The sequence below is a fragment of the Loxodonta africana genome, chromosome 18 (genome assembly GCF_030014295.1).
Source record: "Loxodonta africana isolate mLoxAfr1 chromosome 18, mLoxAfr1.hap2, whole genome shotgun sequence".
Classification (NCBI taxonomy): Eukaryota; Metazoa; Chordata; class Mammalia; order Proboscidea; family Elephantidae; genus Loxodonta; species Loxodonta africana.
This window is the reverse complement of record NC_087359.1, coordinates 32,913,916-32,934,534: the sequence shown is the minus strand read 5'-3', so window position 1 is coordinate 32,934,534 and position 20,619 is coordinate 32,913,916. Positions and strand designations below refer to the sequence as shown.

The following is a 20,619-nucleotide window of genomic DNA, read 5'->3' as shown; positions in this document are numbered from 1 at the left end:
AAATGACACACGCTTTAACCAGCCATCTTATTTGGCAATCATTTTCCACAGCTTTTGTCCTTTTGGGATGGGGAGGTGGGACTATTTTTACACATGAATGATATCGTATAAGAGATCCAAACTCTTGCTGACCTCCCTTTGTGATCCCAGCTGGTATTGGGAGGCAGCACAAGGTAGGCAGGGGGGTCTCGTTCCAAGGCTTCAGTCACCCCAGGCTGTTTGGTCATCAGAAGTGTCATCCCCAGAAGATCTGGCTGAGGTCCAGGCAGCCCACGCACACGAGCTTCACAGTTACTTCCGTAATAACTGCATTTATGGAACACATAACCAGTTGCCATCAAGTCAGTTCTGATTCACAGTGAATCCATGTGTTACAGAGTAGAACTGCTCCACAGGGTTTTCTTGGCTGTAATCTTTATGGAAGCAGATTGCCAGGCCTTTCTTGTACAGGCCACTGGGTGGGTTTAAACTGCCAACCTTTAGGTTAATTAAAAAAAAAAATTTTTTTTTTTTTTATAGTTCAGTGCAAACTATCTGCACCATAAAAAAAAAAAAAAAAAAAACCGTTGCCATCAAGTCGATTCTGACTCATAGCGACCCTATAGGACAGAGTAGAACTGCCCCATAGAGTTTGCACCATAAGAGGGGCTAAAATCCATCCCGTGGAGGGATAGGGACTGTTTTCTTTTTCCCGTTGCAGCTAGAGTTCTTTGAGAGCATGTCATGCTGCAGCCAGAGTATCTTCCACTCCAGGGCTCCACATTTCTATGCCTTCAGCCAGCAGCCCTAGTTTGTAGCTCCCCATCCTCAGAACACAGGAGCCACTTTCTAGCCCTCAACTCAACAACGTGAGCATCTGATAGGTTTTCAATCTGGAAACTGTGGATTTAGAAGGAATAGCTGCTCCATCGCTCTGGGGCTCTGCTCAACGGCCCAAGTTTAGTGCCGAATTGATTTTTGAAGAAGCAGGTGCTGTCCTGGCTTCGTTCTCACCCACCCAGTAAAGCTAGTGTGAATGGGCCTGTTTGGGGACCACGAGATCTACACCAAGCTATCTTTCTGTCTTTTGCCAGTCAACCCTCATAAACCTGCCCACTTAATAGCCAATAAACTTGGAGACACGGATGGGTTTCCTATTTGCAGCAGCAGAGTTTCTGTCCTCAGCCCTCCCCACATTGATTTTCTCTGGGCTTCTGGGATGACTAAGAGTCCCTAGGAGCCCTGGTGGCGCAGTGGTTAAGAGCTCGCCTGCTAACCAAAAAGTCGACAGTTGAAATCCACCAGCTATTCCTTGGAAACCCTACGGGGCAGTTCTACACTGTTCTATAGGGTTGCTATGAGTCAGGATCAACTTGACAGCAACAAGTTTTTTTAAGAGCCCCTAAGACCTCCAACGTAGAGTCCAAAGTGGAGAGGTGGTCCTGGAGGTGTACGTCTCAGTCATTTCCTTTCTTCTGGAAGGTTCGCTTTCACGAGACACCAGCTGGTCCCAAGGTGCCTCTCCCAGGAGGCCAGGTGGTGTCCAGACCTGGACAAGGCCTGGCTGGTATAGGAAGAAGGTGCCAGGAGAGGGTGCAGGTGGCAGCCAAGGAGCCCTGAGAGGCTGTGTCCCTGGAGCTGTTCCCCAGACTCACTTGGGTAGGACCTCTGCTCGATTCCACAGAGTTATGGGAAGCAGAGGCCCTGGAAAAGGGGTTCCTAAGCCACAGCAATGCTGAACAGAGCTTTCTGGGAAACTTCAGGGTCTCCAGAAATGCTGGGCAGCTTCATATCCATGAATCACTGCGAGACACGGGGAGGCCACACTGGGGGTGGGGTGGGGGGGAGAAGGTGAAGGTGGGACAGGGGTGGGGTAGTGGGTAGGAGGCTCAGTCCTCAGTCTTTTTGTCTCCATGGAGCATCTCACTCTGAACTTGGAGAGGCTGCAGAGTCCCCATCCTCAGGGTCCGGCCCATGTGGGGAGACGGGCTGACCTCCCTTCACACGCTTCCACTTCATCCTCCGGTTCTGGAACCATACTTTGACCTGGGAGAGGAAGCAAAGGAGGCCAGTCACTCCAGGGCCGGTGCGACCTCCTCCCCATGTCATGCCCAAGCTTGCCAGGGTGCAGCTCCAGGGACCCAGCTTGAAACCCTCACTTGCCCCTCTCCACTCCCCAAAGGCCCAGGAACTGAGTCCAAGCGGAGGATACTCAAATTGGCCTGGAAGTTTGTCTCCTGGTCTCCAGATAAAGCCGAGTCCCAGACAGTCAGGGAAACTGGTTCTAAAAGTCACTCTGCACTGGCTTCACCCCCTTCCACATGCCCCGCCCCTTCCATGCCAACACCCCCTCCCTCCATTCCCCATTCCCCAAGCATCTGGGATCAGAGGATCACCAGCCTCTTTCTTTGTTGTTGCTGTGTGCCATCCAGTCGATTCTGACTCATAGACACCCTATATGACAGAGGAGAACTGCCCTATAGGGCTTCCTTTAGGCACATTTATAAAGCATTTTCAGTTTAGATGGCTCTAGTCTGCACATTTCTGCACTTCAGTATTGTCTGCAGGCTGGGATTATGACCCCGTTGTACAGATGGAGACCCACGGAGGTCCAGAGACAGGTCTCAGAGGTGACAGAGCTAGGAAGTAGCAGAGGCAGGATTTGAATCTAAGTCTTCTGATTCTAAATCCAACAGTCTGGTAAAGTGCTTTATATATTGAAAGTTGCTACCAACGTCAGCGCCTAAAATAAAGGGTCCAAGCAGTTTTCTTCAAAGTGTGCCCAGGAACCATCTGCATGTCTGACTCACCTGGAGAATTTCCTAGAAATGCAGATTCCCAGCCCCACTCAATCTTACTGCAGAACTGCCCTCCAGAGCTGGGGTTCCAGAATCTGCATTTGAAACAAGCCTCTCAGGTGATTCCAATGCACACTCAAGTTCGGAAATAACCATACCAGTGTTCAAGGCTGGCTGCACGGGGGAGGGGGGCGGCTCTGCAAAATTCTGATGGCTGGACCCTACCCCAGACCAATGCACAGTCTCTAGGGATGGAGCCTGGGCATCGGTGTTACTAAAGTCTCCCAGGTGATTCTTCCCTACAGACACCGTTGAGAATCACTGGACTGGGGAGAGGCAGATGATAAAGAAGGTTCAGCAGTGGTGGTGGGAAAGAGGAAAGGGAGGAGACTGAAAGAACAGAAGAAAGGAAGGATGACCGAGGAGAGAAGGTGCCGCCTGCGCCCCACCTGCCGCTCAGAGAGGTCCAGGTTCACCGCGATCTCGTATCTCCGGAGCCGAGTCAGGTAGTTGTGGTGCGCAAACTCGGCCTCCAGCTCCCGCAGCTGCTCCTTGGTGAAGGCTGTCCTCTCCTTGCGGGCCTTGCTGCCGCCTTCCGGTTTCCCTCGGGTCTCCTGGTTGTCTGGAGAGAGAAGGCCAGACCAGGAAGCCATGAGCCCGAGACGCCTCGGTTCCCTTTCTTTTGCCTTTTCTCTGTCTCTTGCATCTAAAGGATTCTAAGAAGCTACGCAGCCGCCTCCTGACAGTCCTTCTAGTGTCTTAGCCCCCGGAGTACTGGGAAGTTCTTTTTTGCTCCCAGCTTCAGGTACACCCCCCCCCTTTTTTTTTTTATTCCTGAAGCTTATGAAGCTGCCTTTGGCTATTCGGTGATCTCCATCACCCCACCCATGACATCATTAGTGACTGAAAGTTTATGGGGTGAGATGCTCTAAGGCAGAGAGGTTCTCGAAGTGTGGTCCCCAGACCAGCAGCATCAGCATCACCGAGAAGGAGAACGCGTTAGAAACGCATCCTCAACCCCACCCCAGTGTAACAAGCTCTCCAGGGGAATCTGATGCATGGTCAGGTTTGCAAGCCACTGCTCTAAGTGTGATTTGGTGCCGGCAGCATCGGGGAGAACTGGTTACCTATGCCCTGCCACTACTGAATCAGAATCTGCATTTTAGCAAAATCGCACGGGATTTGGGTGTGCATTGAAATTAAGAAGTGAGGCCGTAAACTTCTTTCCCTCTTTAACACTAGGAGGGACCAAGTCTGGAAAGTCCATCCAGACCCCTGTAATGGAGGCCCCAGGTTAGACACAGTGGGAAGTGGGGGACTCAATCCTAACTGCTAACGGGGGCCCAGGGGAACAGACTCTGTGCAAGGTGTTGTACCAAACACCTTACCAATACAGCATCAGTTGCCATCAAATTGATTCCAACTCATGGTGGTCCCATGTATGTCAGGGTAGAACTGCCCTCCACAGGGTTTTCCAGGCTTTGATCTTTCAGAAGCAGATCACCAGGCCGTTCTTCTGAGGTGTCTCTGAGTGGATTCAAACTGCCAATCTTTCAGTTAGTAGTCAAGTGCTTAAACATTTGTGCCACCGTTATATCCTCACACTAACCCAGAAGGGTGAGTTCTAGTATGATCCCCATTTTATAGACCAGAAAACTGAACAGAGAAGTTAAGCAAGTTGTCCAAGTTCAGTTCATCCAGCCAGGAATCAAACCCAGGCAGTTTGACTCACATACTATTCAAATGAAAAATATGTAGGAAGGTTTTGCAAATTGTAAAGTGCTGTACAAACAAAGGGACTGTTAGAATGGTTATCTCCTGGGCAGTGTAAGAGGCAACTCTACTGTCACTTTAAGGGTGGTGGAGGGACTCACAGGAAGGAGACACAAGCACCGACACAATTAGCTAACAATAAGTCACGGGTTCAGTGAAAGGCTCCAAGAACCGCTTTTCCTGCCGGGGTTTAACATTTAGAAGCTTTTCACTCCATCATCTTCTTTTCGCAGACAAGCAGACTGTGGCTCAGGGCAGGTGTCTTACCCAAAGTCACACACCTGCACACCCAAAGCTGCGCCCCAGCCCCCTGCGCCCTCAAAGACCCCACTCCCACCCTGCAGTGTGTGTGCGCGCTGAGGCGGGGGCGGCAATGTCTCAGCAGGCCTGGAGGGCTAGGCGGAGGATTTAGAAGGGTAGTGTAGGGGAAGAAAGCCGCCCACACTCGCGGCCCAGCTGCCAAGTTGCGGGGGCAGGGGAAGATGTAGAAACCTCGCATTAACCCTGCGTTCCAATCTGGAACTGCGAGCCTCGCTGGTTCCCATCTCAACGCTTCCTTCTGCTTTTCATTCGATCTCTTTGTATTGCAGTTTCCGCGTCCTCCGCCCGCCCCCGTGCCAAGCTGCTCCGAGGCCGGGGAGGAGGGCCGGGGGTGGGCGGCTCTGCGGCGCGGGGAGGTGCACGGTAAAGCGATTTGGGCGCCAGCCGAGGGCCATCTCACCGCTGAGCGCCCGCCCGGCGCCCCGAGAGGAGGCGCCGCTCCCCCGGGACTCCCGAGCTGCGGGGCACCAGACGGGCCAAAGGGGTCCCCGCTGTCCTTGTGCCCGAGTGGGGGGTGTATCGCTGCGCCTGGCCCGAGTCGGCCGCCTGCGGGACTCGCCTCCGGCCGGGGCTGCCTGCCGGGTGGCCTCTCGCTCCCGGCCGGAGAAGCAGGCTCAGACCCCTCCGGAAGCGAGCGTGGGCTGGAAGGACGCGCAGCCCCGGGCCGGGGTCCCCGAGGAGTCCTCTGGCCTTGACCGCCGCCAGCGCCGCGCCCCCTCCTGGCCGCCGGCCCGGGAGGGGCGGTCACGCAGCGGATGCGCGGCCTTCCCGGAGACTCCCGGTCCGCTGGCCGGAGAGTGAGGCCAGGAAACCCGGGCCACAGCTCAGACCCCGGGTGGAGTCAGTGGCTCATTTCACAATCCTCTCGGGCCTCAGGGCTCAAAGTGTTCCACTCTTCCGTGTAACGAAGGGGGGTGTAAAGTCCAGGGGACCTGTCCCGAGGTTTGAATCCTGAATCTCTTGCTGGCGACTTTGAGGATGTCGCTTAACCTCTCTGGGTCTCAGTCACCTCCTCAAGGAATTGGGGAAAATAACGCACCAACCTCACAGGGTTATTGAGAAAAGTAGACAAATTATTGTGTGAGAAATGCTTAAAAAATCATGAAGTGCTGGATAAATACACAGTTTTCTTCCAATTCTTCCACTCCACTAAGTGCCTTTTGAAGAGCTGGGAAAATAACAGCCGGCATTTCAGGAAGGCTTCTACGTGCTTGGAGAATTCACTTCTTTAATTCTTGCCACGCTTGAGGGTAGTCACTTCTGATGGCCTCTGTAGCATTGTTACGGAGCCCCTGGGTGGTTCAAACAGTTATTCCAATAGTAACCAAAAGGTTGGTGGTTGGAGTCTACCCAGAGGTACTGGGGAAGAAAGGCCTGGTGACCTAATTTTCAAACGGTTATTCCAATAGTAACCAAAAGGTTGGTGGTTGGAGTCTACCCAGAGGTACTGGGGAAGAAAGGCCTGGTGACCTACTTCTGAAAAATCATCTTTTGAAAACCTATGGAGCACAGTTCTATGCTGCCTCCAACACACGTGGGACCCAGGTTGAGCCTTAATTGATTCCACAGCAGCTGGTTAGCATTGTTATGTCGATCTATGTGATTATGTGATTAGTAGCTCTCTCCACAGGGATGTAGCTCTTTTTTTCTCACCCATTTTGCCCCTAGTTGCTCCTGTTCCTGGCAGGTAGGAGGTACTTGGTAAATATTTTCTAAATCATCTTCAGTTTATAGAGGAGGAAGTAGGCTTAGAGAGGCCAGGAACTTGTCCAGCGTGCCCAGCAGCTTTTAGGTGGCAGAGCTGGGATTTGAACCCAGGTTCCCTGACTCTAGAGTAGTATCACTCAATGCTGGCATCAGGTTCTCCATGTTCCATGTGGCTGGCTGGGCCTGGACCATGGCAGCCCTGCTTGTCTCCACATCCAGGGCTCTTGGGGTCATCGATCTGGATTTCATTCCACACCTACCCTCCTCTTCTCCCAGGCCTGCCTAGGTGTACATAGGTGCCCCGTGGATTCCCCCACCAACCCTCGTCACACACACACAGTTCTGCACATAGTCTTCCCTAGTGAGAAGAGAACAGAGATGGAGAGGACTCCCTTGGAGTTGATCTTGGTCTGACTGTGTGCGTAGCTGACCACTGTCAACCAAGACAAGCCCCCTCCCCACTCACCTCTCTCATCTCTTAGCCTCCACCTGTTACTTATTGTTCTGATTTGGGAACTATCAACCTCAGGATAGGAATGAAGAGGACATAAAAGCCTGAACCTTGGGGGCCACACCCACTCATGGTGGGGTGGGATACTGGCGCAGGGAGGACACTGCTCCCTCATTAACTTCCTGGAGGGAAAACTTCCATCACTGTTAGAAATGGTAAAAGGGCCAGAAGTACTGGAAGCTAGCTGTGAAAACTAAAGTGGGAGCTATGGCTCTCTTTGTTCTGCAACAGTATAAAAAATTGCAACATTTTTCATCAAAATAGAAAAATTATGAGCACTTGATGTTGTTTCTGGCCAGGAGGTGTTCAGTCTGCCAGGTCACCAAAATGCTAGTTCATGTGCACAGCAAGTGTCCGCTCCCCGCAAGATGGTTTGGTTTCAGTAGAAAAGATTTTTGTTGCGGACTCTCCCTCACTCTCTGGGCCTCAGTTTCCCCATGTATAAAAAGTATGGGATTGGGCTAGATCGTCTTTCATCTAGGAAGCTAGTGTCAGAGTTCTCTCAATATACAAGCTCAGCCTCCTAGCACCCTCTTCTCCTTTCCCCACCCCTTCTCCTGTTGACAACCCCTGGCCTCGATGATCTCTGAGGCCTCTTCCAGCTGCAGACATTCTTGTCCTGACCCCTAATTCCTCCTTTTAGTCAGATCTGGAGACTCCTGTGCCCTGTCCCAAGGCTCTCCCTAACCTTCCCAAAGTCTTCAACCCAAAGATTGTGGCTGTGGGGTGAGGGGGTGGGGGGATTTCTCTCTCCTTCTGACTTGTAACACTCCCTGCCCAGAGCTGAATGGAGAGGAGTTGTGTTTGTCTGAGGACCCTTTGCAGAGCTTGCGTGGACATTAACACCTGGTATATGCTGGCTCCAAGGAAGACCTCTCTGACCTTGGGCAAGTCCCTTAAGTTCTCTGAGCCTCAGTTTCCTCATATGTAAAATGAGAAAACTATATACATAAGGTTGTCATTGAGTTGGAGCTGACTCAATGGGCGCTAATAAGAACAATAATATACCCACTGTGATCATAAGACTGTTGAGAAAGTAAAATGAGATTGACAGTGTGTGTTAACACCAAGCACAGTGTAGCATAGTGCCTGGACCTGCTGTTGAGACTCAGTTTGAAAGAACCATCTTAAGAGGGTCTATTGGAGATGATGCTGGAGAGGTGGTTCATGGGCAGAGGCTGGATAAGATGCTCTTTAAGATACCATGTCTTCAGGGCAGAGCAAAACAGGTGCTTCTTAAAGGTTAGGCCTTTTAAATATTTTCCCTGCTCCGCTACTTTTCTACATCTCTGCTTGGATCTGGCCACTACTTGGGGGTGGGGGTGGGGGTGGGGTGGGGGTGGGAGTGGGGGGGCTTCAGCCTCCCAGGGGCCTGCAATCCCAGGCACAGTAACTAGATGTGATAAGACTACTGATGGATATCAGTCTTCCTGGTCCCTTTGAGCAGCGGTTGCCTATTCCAGGACTGCAGAGGGTGGGTGCCCACACTCAGCTGGCTGCCTCTATGGATCAGGAGGAGCTGACCCCGTTCCAGCCCCTGCCCAGTTGTGGATTCTCAGCATGAGCCTCAGAGCAAGCAGGGTTGTGACGAAACAGTCAACGGTGGCCAGACAAAAGCAAACGGGATGCGTGTGTATGATTGCGGTTTCCACCCTGAGCTGTTATACCATCCAGGGGAAATTATTTCATAAATAGCTGTCATGTTCAGCAGGCCTTCCTAAAGTTAGCAGACAGCTTTATCAGAACTACATGGAGGTTCAGACAGACCCAGAGGGACACACCTTTTTGGAGTCCTGCTGTCCTTACTCCCCAGCTCTCAAAGCATCATTTTATATAAATTTCTACCCATGACCAAATAGAGTCGTGTGCCCCATATTTGAATAGCACTTTGCAGGTGATGATGGGTTTCTTTCCCCCACAGAGAAACTTCCCATGGGCTTTCATATGTACTACAGAATCAAAGAATAGTAGAGCTGGAAGTGGACTTGGAGATGAATTAGTATCATTAGCCTTTTCATTTCCGGAGAGCCCAGAGAAGGTAAGGTACTTGCCTAAGGACACACAGCAATTTAATGGTAGAACTGAACCAAGAACTCAGAATTCCTTCATATTTTCACACTATTAGGCTGCTTCCTACTATATCTTCTTAATTATTCTGTGACGTAGGTAAGATACGAATTTGTCTTGAATTAAAGACTGGAGAAATTAAGGCCTAGAGAAGCTAAATGGCTTGTCCAAGGTCCCCTGGGACCAGTCCAAGGCTGTGGCCACCATGTCATGCTGCCTTTGGGGGGAGAACGAGCATGGAAGGAAAGTGTCTGTGTCTGGGCCCAGATTTGTGTCCCTGGGATTCCTCAAGGAGAAAGAAGGGAGGGGACATCTTGGGTGTAATGTAGGTGGGCAAGAGCTTGGCAAACCCCCCAAAAATGGTATTTGTGACTTCCTCAGCTATCACAGCATGCACACTTTGATGTTTCTGTTAGTTCTGCTACTTTCAGCTTCAGAACAAGGGATCAAACCATCAAAATAGACAAAACCTGGGTGGAACCAACCTGAGACCTGCTGGATGTTTGCATCTGGGACCTCCCCAGAGTCCAGGACAGGTCTGCTTTTCTCACTGGGTCCTGCCCACCTCAATGTCCAGGTCCTTTCCCTCTCCTATACTTGCCTGAAGAGACACAGGTAGGACTCTCAACCTCTTTGAGAAGCCCAGTGGTGGGCTGGGGCCTTCAGGGTATGCTTTCTGGAATGGGAATGTCTGGAACTGGCGTTGTCTTTTCTGAGAGGCCCAGATGGGGTGGCGCAGTGAGGGTGGGCAGAGGTGAGGGGGGACAGTAAGTATGTGGGGTGAGGGGGAGTAGAGGTAAGGGAGAGTGGGATGAACTAGGTGATGAGATGGGATGTTGGGACCCTGGAAGAGGGGTGGGGGCAGAGGGGGAGAAGAAGCAGAGAGGGGGAGGGAAGTGGAAGGAAGAGAGGTGGAAGCAGTGGGTCTACAAGATGGGGGTGAGCGTGGGCAGTGCTGGGCTTTGTTTGTGTTTATAAGTTCCAGATGTCACCCTCAGCTGTCACCAAAGGAAATGTGGGCTTTGGGCCCGGGGCCCCATTGTTCACACTGTTTCTCCAGCACTGTATACAAGGAAAACAGGGATAAACGTGTAACATAAAAGAATGGGCTAGGTGGAGCAAATCGGTAATGCGCTCAGCTGCTAACCGAAAGGTTGGTGGTTTGAGTCCACCCAGAGGCACCTTGGAAGAAAGGCCTGGTTTGAGTCCACCCAGAGGCACCTTGGAAGAAAGGCCTGGTTTGAGTCCACCCAGAGGCACCTTGGAAGAAAGGCCTGGTTTGAGTCCACCCAGAGGCACCTTGGAAGAAAGGTCTGGTCTGAGTCCACCCAGAGGCACCTTGGAGGAAAGGCTTGGTGATCTACTTCTGAAAAATCAGCCATTGAAAACCCTATGGAGCATAGTTCTACTCTGGATATGCACAGGGTTGCCATGAGTCTGAATCCACCTGATGGCAGCTGGTGAAAGATGGGGAGTCGGGGAGACAGCGGGGGTCCTGGCCAGAGGCCAGTGAGCTGAGTTGGGTGGGAAGCCTGATTCAGTAAGTGGAGAGGGAATTGGGGGCAGGGGCTGACTCCAGGGGTCTATAGGGGCCTTGAGTCCTGCTCTTTCTCTGGGATCCATCCCTGCCTGCCTGGTCCAGGTGCCCCTGATTTATTGAACTCAGGGAACTAGGCGAGACGGGCAGAACTGCGAGCCCTTAGCCTGGCAAGGTTTTAGGGCCGAGCTGAGGCAGCCCTTCAGCCAAGCTTCGCATGGCCACAGGCTCTTTGGACTCTTACGCCTCAGAAATTGTTCAGGATCCTGGTGCCTTGGGGGAAGCTGATGTTCTCCAGAGCTTCCCGACTATGCCTGGGTGAGGGCCTGAGCAGGCCGAGGCCTAGGCCCAGGATTTGTGCTGGTGCCTCTGAGTTAAGGCAGTGTTTGAGCTGGCAGGGGGCAGGCAGGAGCTCCAACCAGGAGGCAGGAGATGCCCAGAGGAATCTGGGGAGAGTGTGGGGTTCCCACTGCTCCGCCTTAAGGCTTCTTCCTTGCTGGGGGATCTGGAGTTGGGGTTGGGGTAAGGGCAAGAGGTGCCGTAGTGCCTGTGCAGTCAAACTGCACCCCATCCAGCACCGCACAGACCATGGGCTGGGGGTCTGCAGAGGTCAGGCAGGCCAACTAGCGGTAGGCTGCAGGCTGCACAGGCTCTGTCTGAGCTCATCAGGTCACTCATCCTAGCTAGACGTGGAGTGTGGGCATCTTGGGTGCAGCCAGCATCAGGAGAAGACTGTGAAAGAGAAGGACTCTGACTTGTAGGTTTGGGAAAATTGGTTCGAGGGATTATCAAGGGCCAGGCATCACTGGCTGTGGACTTCACATCCATCTATGATCTCATTTGATCCCCCAAGGCAACCCTCTGAGGTAGATACAATTACTCCTCATTTTTCAGAGGAGGAGGCCAGGGCTCAGTGAGGTTTTAGGACTTGCCTGAGGTCACACAGTCAGGAAGCTGGGGACCCAGGATCAGAACCAGGTCTGCCTGGTTAGCACACTTAACCTTGGTCCCCGCCCCCCCCGCCCCATCACAATGCTGCAGCCCAGTGCTGGGGGTTGGTCTAGGGATGAGTTCACCCAGCCTCGTAGTTGGAATCACTGCAGGGACCCAGGTGGCACTCACTGGGGTTGTTCTCACCCCCACCATCACCTATTTCCTTGTTGAACAGCCCCCTTCTTTAGAGATTCATTCCTGAAGTTGTCTCCTGTTATTTCATCTCTATTTGATGGTGTAAGAATTCAGGAATCTGATTGTGGCCAGAATCGATGCCTGATCCCAAATGGGAGATTCTAGTAGTGGATGGGACCCTGACTTAGGAAAGCTCTGAAGCCTTCCACACTCTGAGATGCTGCTTTTATTAGAGGTTTTATAACTGGAACATTTGTGTCACTGCTAGAACCCTGGCCCTGCCCTTGTCTTTACAACCCCTAGGTCCCCATATTTGGTGCTCACTGCTGAGCAGTGAGAGAGCAAGGCAAGAAGTGATGTTTGGCAAGGCTGATGCTCACCCACAGGGTGCCTCTGTGCAAACCAGAAACAGGCGCCCTTTCCTCTGGATTGGAGCACACAGCCACACTCCAGAGTGGTCACTTGACCTTCTAGCTGCCCAGCCATGGCCGCACCCCTCAATGTGCTGCCCCGCTGTGGCAACCTGGTACTTGGAGATCTGGCCCCAGCCCCCCTAAGGGGCTCCTCTACAGAGGCAGCCCAGCCTGCAGGTGGGTGTTTATGGGTCTTTCTGACCCCAGCACTCACCCTGACCCTGGCCTGGTTTTATGATGAAAGTCTGGCTCTCTGCACGCCCCCCTTGTGAGTGACAGCGTAAGGGGCCTGATGGATTTTGCAGAAGGCACAGCACACATAGTGGAAACCCTTGTGCCAGGCTGAAACGGAGGCTACTAACCAGACAGCGAATGAGCTTCTCCCATGTGCAAATGTTTTTCGGCGATAAGGAGACTGCACAGGTGAATTAGACATTATTTCAGCCCTCCAGACACTCCATTTTAGGGAGAGAGGCAACCGTATGCATACATAACTGGGGATGCAAGGGCAGCGGTGGTGAGTTTGTATGTGTAGAAGGGTCAAGAAAGGATTCTTGGAAGGGGTAGTTTTTGAGCTGGATCTTAAAATAAACAGGACTTGAACAGGCAGAATAGCGGGAGAAGGGAAGCTTCTGAGCTGAGGCAGGGAGGAGAGAAGAAAAAGCAGGTGTGTCTGCACCCTGGTTGGTGCAAATGGTTAATGCACTTGGCTGCTAACCCAAAGGTCAGAGATTTAAGTCCACCCCGAGGTGCCTTGAAAGAAAGGCCTGGCGATCTACTTCGGGAAAATCAGCCACTGGGAACCTGATGGCGCGCAGTTCTACTCTGGCACATGTGGGGCCATGTTATTGGTGGGTTTGCAAGGCAAGTAAACTGGGGTGGCTTCATGGGAGGGGGAGAGGGTGTGGCGGTCAACTGGGGGTGGTCTGTATAGGAAGGTCAAGGGCAAGAGGAGCCAAGTTGTGGAGAGTTCTTCAACCTCCACAAAGTGAGAGTTTGGTGTTGAGCAGGGGCCACAGGAGATCAGCTCTTGAAGGGGAGAAATGGAGGAAGGACAAGCCCTGGGAACGCTGATGGAGGAATGAGAAAAATGGAGTCTGATCAAAGTCCTCCCTGTGGAGTGAGTGGTGGAGTGAGTGTGCCCTGAGCTGCCCTGAGGGCTTTCCCAGGCCGCCATCAGATTCACCTGTAGCAGGCCAATCACACTCGACCTTCCCTTGAACCCCATCAGATCACCGCGAAATCCCCCACTCCCATAAACTAAAGACGACCACGGTAGCAAGGACAATTTGGGGGAAAACAACAGTGGCCTGGCAGCTGTCCCTGCCAGCGGGGATCTTTAACACCCACTGGCCTGGGGCTGGGAGTGGTCCTGCAGGATAACATCACACTAGCCTCCTAAATCAGTTCTGTGCTGTGAGTCAACAGAATGTCCCAGTGTGGGGGAGGGCCAGGGACCCCATTTTCCAATCTACTTGAGCAAATCAGCCCCATCTTTCAGGGGACATGAGGGGGAAGCAGTTGGGCGAAGAAAAGAGAGGGGAGAGCAAAGAACTTTCCCCTTGAAACAAACTTGCGGTAACTTCCATTAATAGGCACCTCCTCAGCAAGCTAGGCTGGGGTGCATTTACCAGGCACAACTCACCCCCCAATCTCTCCAGCCAGCCTCTAAGCTCCAGGCTCCTAATTGATGAAAACCAGATTTTAGGATCAACGATGATTACAAGAAATTTCCCCATGTTATACCCCAGACTCAGGAATTTCTGAGACAGTGTATTTGAAATACTCAATTCCGCTCTCCCTGTAAATACAGGAGTGTTTGTCAGACCCTGTGTTCTGAAGTCTGGTTCAGGAAATATGGCCCTAATACAATTCACGACTGCTATTTATTGAACTCTTACAATATGCCAGGCACGGTGTTAATCTTATGGATCACCACATTCATTTAACCTTCACAGCAACTCTGTATGGAAGGTGCTGTTAGTATATTCACATTTTACAGCTGGGGAAACAGAGGCCATGAGAAATTAAGAACTTGGCCAAAGTCATGCAACCGAAAGTTGGGGTACTGACACCGCACCCTGTCTGTCTGACTGTGAAGAGGTATGGAAAGCATATTTCTGATGGAAGCCAGTCCCACTTCCAGAGATGGCTCAGTCGGATCTAGGGTGAGGCAAGTGAGGCCCTTGCTTTGGGTGTAAAATATAAGGGGTGCCCCAAACCCCAGTAATCAAGATAAGTAATATTTTAATGTAATATTTTTTAAAAATCAAAATTAATGGAAAAAATATCAAACATTTAAATAGAAACAGGCTCTAACAAGTGACTCGGGATCAGCAGGGTTGGGTGGTGGTTGGGGTTCTTTGTGGATTTGTCTATTCTCAGCTGAAGTTTTGATTCTTAGAGTTGGTTTAAAGACTTGCTCTTCAGTTTCTCTCTTCTTTAGGCTCCTACGAAGTGGATCTTTCCTGCCTTCTGCCCTTTTAGTTAAATCCCAAACAAAGAGTCAAGCAACCAGGCAAGAAAGATTCCCATGTGGGTTTAGAGCTACATGGGAATGAATGAACGTCAACTTGCTGTGCCCTGCTTCATGCCACTGCTGCTACTCCTGAGAGGACCCTGCGGGAAAACACAGGGCCTCTCCAGAATGGGGAACCCCACCCCCGAGTCGGAGCCTATGAGGAGCACGGGTCATTCAGGAGAGGGTGCCTATGTACTCTTGGGGTGGTCAGCTGCTTGACATCTGAACTGACTCGTGCCCTGGGCCATTCGCTGAAAATGAGGAATGATGACAGAGAGTTTGCCTGAGCCCAGTGGACTCTTGGTTTTGCCCATCCCTTTCCAACGCCTTTCGCTCACAGTTCCCTGGAAGGTGGCTGGACGCAGCTTTTGAAGAGGGGTAGAGATGGAGGAGGAGCAGAGGCAGGCACTATGAAGAGGAAAGCTGTTCAACTAGGCGCAGTGGCCAAGTCGCTGAGAGTTCCTTGGAGAGGAGAAGCAGAAAATGCTCCAATTCTCGGCAAATCTCCAACCAGGCAGGGGTAGGAATTTAACCAGCTGAGGATTTAAAGGGCCCTTCTATTTTTTTTTTCTATTTAGCAAAGAAGCCCTGGTGGCACAGTCAATAAGTGCTCAGCTGCTAACCGAAAGGTCAGAGGTTCGAACCCACCAACCGCTCCTCAAGAGAAAGATGTGGCAGTCGGCTTCTGTAAAGATTACAACTTTGGGAACTCATAGGGTCAGTTCTACTCTATCCTACAGGGTCTCTATGAGTTGGAATCAACTCGACAGCAACAGGTCTTTGGTCTATTTAGCAACCTAGGTGGTGCAGTTAATGTACTTGGCTGCTAACTGAAAGGTTAGAAGTTTGAGTCCACCCAAAGGTGCCCTGGAAGAAAGGCCTGTTGATCTACTTCTGGAAACTAGCCATTGAAAACCCTCTGGAGCACAGTTCTACTCTGATACATGTCAGGTTGCCATGAGTCGGAAGCCACTTCATGGAAACTGGTCTTTTTTTTTTTTTGGTTTCTATTTAGCAACCAGGAGAGAAGCTGTGGTTATTACAATCTATTTGAGCACATCAAGGGGGCTTCTTCAAGCACAGAGAACAAATATCATTCAAAAGTGAATACTGTGCTAGAAATTCGACTGAAAGGTATGGGACTTGGGGTCTGAAGGGCTGGGTTCAAGCTCACTGCGAGGTTTACTTGGGACTGAGGGGTTTCCTGGGACACAGGACTGGCCAACTAGGATGAGCTAGCCAGTCTGTTTCTACCCACTGTAGCAGCGTTCCTCTCAAACTGTTAGCCTCTTATTTTCCACATGGATAGAACTGAGATAATAAAACTTTCCATACTTTGGACGCATCAGGAGAGACCATTCGCTAGAAAAGGATATGACTGGTAGAGGGTCAGCAAAAAACGAGGGAAAGCCTCAATGAGATGAATTGAACATAGCCTCAACAATGGACTCAGACATACCACTGATCATGAAGATGGCACAGGACTGGGCAATCTTTTGCTCTATTATACATGAGTTCACCATGGGTCGGAGCCAACTCGATGGCAACTACAACAACCCACCTTGCCAACTTGTGGGACTCAAAGGAGGTAACGCATGTTTCCCGAAGCACCTTGAACCTGCCCACATCATAACACCTCCCACTGCCTGACGGTCCTCTCAGACCTCTTCTTCTCAGTCTGAGCAATTTGGGGGCAAGACCACCTTATTTATCTCTGCACCCCCGTTTTCATTCTCTTGCTGGTACATCCTCCCGGGGCCCAGAAGTGCTGGGGATACAGACTTAGCCCCCACTAACAGAGAATCCTAGAACTCTGAGTGGTAGAAACCCCAAAGGTTATCTGGCCTAGTCTCGTGCCTTGTGGTTAGCGAGGTAGTTTTACTCACATTTCATGGTCAGGGCAGCTAGGCTCAGAGTGAGTGACCTCCCCACGTTCACATAGTAAAGGAATGGTCAGCGGCTCCCCAGCCACCTACCTGAAATCTCCTTTTTCCGTCGGGTTGACTTCTTCTCCGTCTCATTGGCAGTGGTCCCAAGGACCCCGTAGTCCTCGCCTGGGCCTCCCAGGGCATCCACCAGGCCTGGGCTGCTGGCCCCCATCTCCCGGGAGCTCCCAGATGGGCCTGGGTTGAGCCTGCGCCGGGCCTCTGAGACAGGGAAGTGCCATTCGGGGGGCTGTGGGAAGGCAGGGTGCTGCTCAGTGAAGATGCGCTCCTCCCGGGGCAGGCTGTGTGGGGTGGCTGCGAGGCAGGAGGCAGAGAAGTCGGGGTAGGCTGCTGTCGCCGTCGTCGGGAACTCTGGTTTCTGGTGGAAGGAGAACGGGGTTGGCGGGTAGTGGGGGAGCCCTGAGGTCCCATTGCCTTCTGAGTAGGGGTTTCGAAGACAGCCCCAGACAGGGGCTGGAGGTTGAGGGTTCCGCATGCAGCTGCTGGCCACGGGATCCATCTGTGTCGGCTGCCTGCCTCAGTCCTCTCAAAGATTTGTCTCTTTACACTTGTTAGATTGAAAATTTTAAAAATGCAAAAAAAAAAATTTTTTTTTTTTTAAAAATAGGAGGTAAAAAAGTTCAACGGAAAATTCACCCCAGGAACCAAAAGAAAAACCAAAACTAAAGCCTCTCCTGAAGGTACGCACACATGTGGCCCACTCCACACATGTGTGACACACACCTATGTCAGACTTTACTCCTCACTTCCTGCCCCCCAGCACACCAGCCTGCCTATTGGGGTCCCTTGTACATGTATTTGTCGCTGATGACACTGAACATTTTCAATGGCCCAGCTCGGCCCCACCAGCTGATGATGGACTGGTCCTGGCGCCTGAAGCCAATGCCTGCAGAGGAGCAGCCCGGCGCTCTGAGACACACTTTAAATCCTGCAGTGGGGAGAGAGTGACACATTTCTGAAGTGAAATGTGAGAGAGGAGAGGGAGGGGTTAACCCGCACACACACGATCCCCTCCAACCAAAACCCGAGCAGGCAACTATTAATCATCAGAAACCTTATATGCACATCTAATGGGATTTGCAGATGGAGACTTTTAAAGAAACATTGTCTGTATTTTTTTTTTTTTAAAGGGGAGAGCAGCTCACACACACAACCTCTTTAATGTGTCTCCTGTAACACTATGAAGCTATTTTTATTGCACTGTTAACAAAATTCCCCAAGTCTTGGATTTGGAAAAAGCCTTAAGTCAGATCCAGAATCCATCAAATGCCAAATTCCAGGGAGTGAAGCAGGGAATAAGTGCAAGAGACAAGCTTGCTGATTGCATTTGATTTAAAGGCCCTTCTACTGCTGCCTGCAGAAAAGGAAGGTGGATTAAGAAAAATCTTTTTTGCAAGTCTCGGTGGCTCACTATGCTGGGTAGTATAAAGAAAGACACACTCTAGTAAAAAGTCATGTCGCTCTGCCCAAAGCGACATTCTCACTTTCTCAGTAACTTTAAAAAACCACCAGATTCTTCCTTCCGCTCTTTAACCTCCAACTTATATGCCAATTAGCCACACTCTTTTCTAGAGGGGTTTATGGGTCATTTTTCTCCCCCGCAAAGGAAAGCTTCTTAAAGAAGCTCCTTGAAGTTTCTTCGGACCTCCCCCCACCTGCTCCCTGCCCCCTTAACCTCCACCCATCTGCTTTCCTTTGCCCACCCCAGAGGCTGAGACTTCCATGGAACCAGGTGCATGGAAATTGGAATCGGGGGGATTCTTCTTTTTTTACTCCTGTAAAAATATATATAACACAACATTGTCCAATGCGACGTTTTTCACGTGTCCATTTTAGTGATATCAATTACATCAGTCATGTTGTGCAACCATTACGAATACTGTGGCCAAATTTTCCATCACCATAAACAGAAACTCACTGCTTCCCAAATAATGACTCCCCATGATTCTTGTTCCCCAATGGAGTTCTCCTTGGCAAATAGGTCACTCAAGTCTTCCTGGCTGGTGCTTATCACAGGAGGCCCAGCCCAAATGCCGCCTTGGGCTGTCAGCCACTCAGTCTGCCAGGCCCTGCTGGTCTCCCCGAAGGGCTAATGGGATTTCTCAGAGGTTGATGTTCCAAACACAAGAGGGTCAGCTCTCCCCTCCCATCAAATATTCCCAGAGCAGCAGGATCAGGGCATGGGACCCTAACAGCAATGTCTCTGCCGGCTGGCTGGCCCCGAAGACACCCAGGGTTCCCTGAGGAGAGGCTGTGGATCTTAGCTCTGCCACCTGAAGAGGGGAGCCTGGGGAAGGACACAGGAGATGCTCTATGCAGGAAGATGTAGGCAGAGAGGAAGGGGGGCTTGGGGTGGTGAGTGGTGGCCACGACTTGCGTTTAACACAGAAATTCCTTAGATATACATTCCTGTGGGCAGGACAAGCTGTAAAGAGATAGGTGTGTGTGTCGTTAATCAAGAAACAGAAGTCCTTCTCCTGGCATGGGCAGCTGAGGTGGGGGTGTCGTAGACAGCAGAGGCAATGGGGTCGTAGCCACAGAAAAGACCCATCGCTCTGCTTTATCCAGGTCTTAGCTGTTTCGTGTACATTTCTCCTTTGAACCTCACAATTCTCCTATTATGGGTAAAGTAAGAATTATGTTCTACACTTTTACATGTGAGGAAACTGAGGCTTAGACAGCTGACGTGAGCTCCTTAAATCATCCAGCTAAGAAATGGCAGAACCAGGAGTTGCCCTCAGGGGCTCGGCTGTCAAGTCTGCAACAGCCTGATGCAGTGAAATAAGCACGGGCTCGAAAAAAAATTTTTTTTTTGGGGGGGGGTTAGACAGAGCTGAGTTCAAGTCCTGGGTCTGCCACTTCCCAGCTGTGTGCCCTTGAACAAGTCGCCTCACCTATGTGAGCTTCCGTTTTCTCATCTGGGATGCTAATAATAGCTGGTGTTCATCCACTGATCTTAGCACCTTACACAGATTATTACCCTAATGGATCCTCGCAAAAGCCCTCAGGCAAGTACTGTTCTCATCATCTCTGTTGTTCAAAAGAGGAACCTGAAGCAAAGAGAGGTTGTGTAGCCTGCACAAAGTCACGCAGCTGATATGTGAAGGATCCAGGATCCAAACCCAGGTGCCCCGGCCCTGCTGTCTCAGAATGTCCACCCCAGAGATGTTTGTGAGTTTTAAATAAAATCATTTATGTGAAGTAGGTAATTAATATATGCAGCTCTCTTCCTCACATCGACCTTGATGATTCTGAAGGGAGGACATGGGAATGCGGAACACTGAGGAAATTCTACAGAAACAGAATTCTGTGCTGTGGGGACTCTGGAAGGAATCCACGGGAGCAGACATGGATTATCCAATAGGCAAGGTAAGCATGGTGCTTACCTTGCTTACTAGATCATCTGTACTGAGCAATTTCACGTTCTTCACCACATCAAAGATTCTGCCTCTAGGTATGGCTGATATCTATCTCTCTCCCAACCCCACAGCACCTTCCTACAGAATCAAGGCCTCTTTTCAAATCTACAATCCCTGACAGGGGTACATGACCCAGTAAACAAGGTAAGCATGGGCTTACTTGTGCTTACTTACTAATCTGTAGTAAACATTTTCACTACAGTTGATCTGGTAAGCAAAGTAAATGCCATGCTTACTTTGCTTATTGGATAATCTGCCCTTGCTAGGAGGCTGGGAGGAAGATCTTGCCTTTCAGCTTCCCTAGGAAAACTTTCCTGGGGGCCTGGCAACTAGGCCCGTAGGCTGTAACCAGATCCCTATCCCTGCTCCAGCCGCTGCATCTGGCTGAGAGACCCCATCCTAGGAGGCCCAGCAGCCTGGCCCTTTGCCCCTGGAAGGGGTGGTCCCTGGGTCATGGTGGGGTAGGCGGAGAGGTCAGGAGGGGCAGTGGGGAGGGGGC

The 20,619-nt window shown here is 51.0% G+C and overlaps 1 protein-coding gene across 3 annotated transcripts; it reads right to left on the bottom strand.

Annotated features, from left to right (window-relative positions):
* Positions 1 to 567: 567 nt before the first annotated feature.
* MEOX1 (mesenchyme homeobox 1) lies at positions 568 to 18,345 on the bottom strand. Of its 3 annotated transcripts, XM_003414275.4 has the most exons (3): positions 16,732 to 18,345; positions 3,227 to 3,399; positions 568 to 2,025 (listed from the first exon to the last, which is right to left on the bottom strand). In XM_003414275.4, exons 1-3 carry the CDS (start codon positions 17,198 to 17,200, stop codon positions 1,903 to 1,905), a joined length of 765 nt encoding a protein of 254 aa, XP_003414323.2. In that variant the 5' UTR covers positions 17,201 to 18,345; the 3' UTR covers positions 568 to 1,902. The 3 variants fall into 3 exon arrangements, with proteins under 3 accessions (XP_003414323.2, XP_003414324.2, XP_023409501.2); XM_003414276.3 differs by lacking the exon at positions 3,227 to 3,399; XM_023553733.2 differs by lacking the exon at positions 568 to 2,025 and having other exon boundaries at positions 3,011 to 3,399.
* Between the last annotated feature and the right edge of the window lie 2,274 nt (positions 18,346 to 20,619).

Excerpts from the sequence above, each read along its gene's own strand:
- MEOX1 (XM_023553733.2), bottom strand. The coding sequence starts at position 17,200 with ATGGATCCCGTGGCCAGCAGCTGCATGCGGAACCCTCAACCTCCAGCC. Across the intron at positions 3,400-16,731 it reads ACGGAAAAAGGAGATTTCAG|ACAACCAGGAGACCCGAGGG; the intron begins GTAGGTGGCTGG and ends TTCTCTCTCCAG.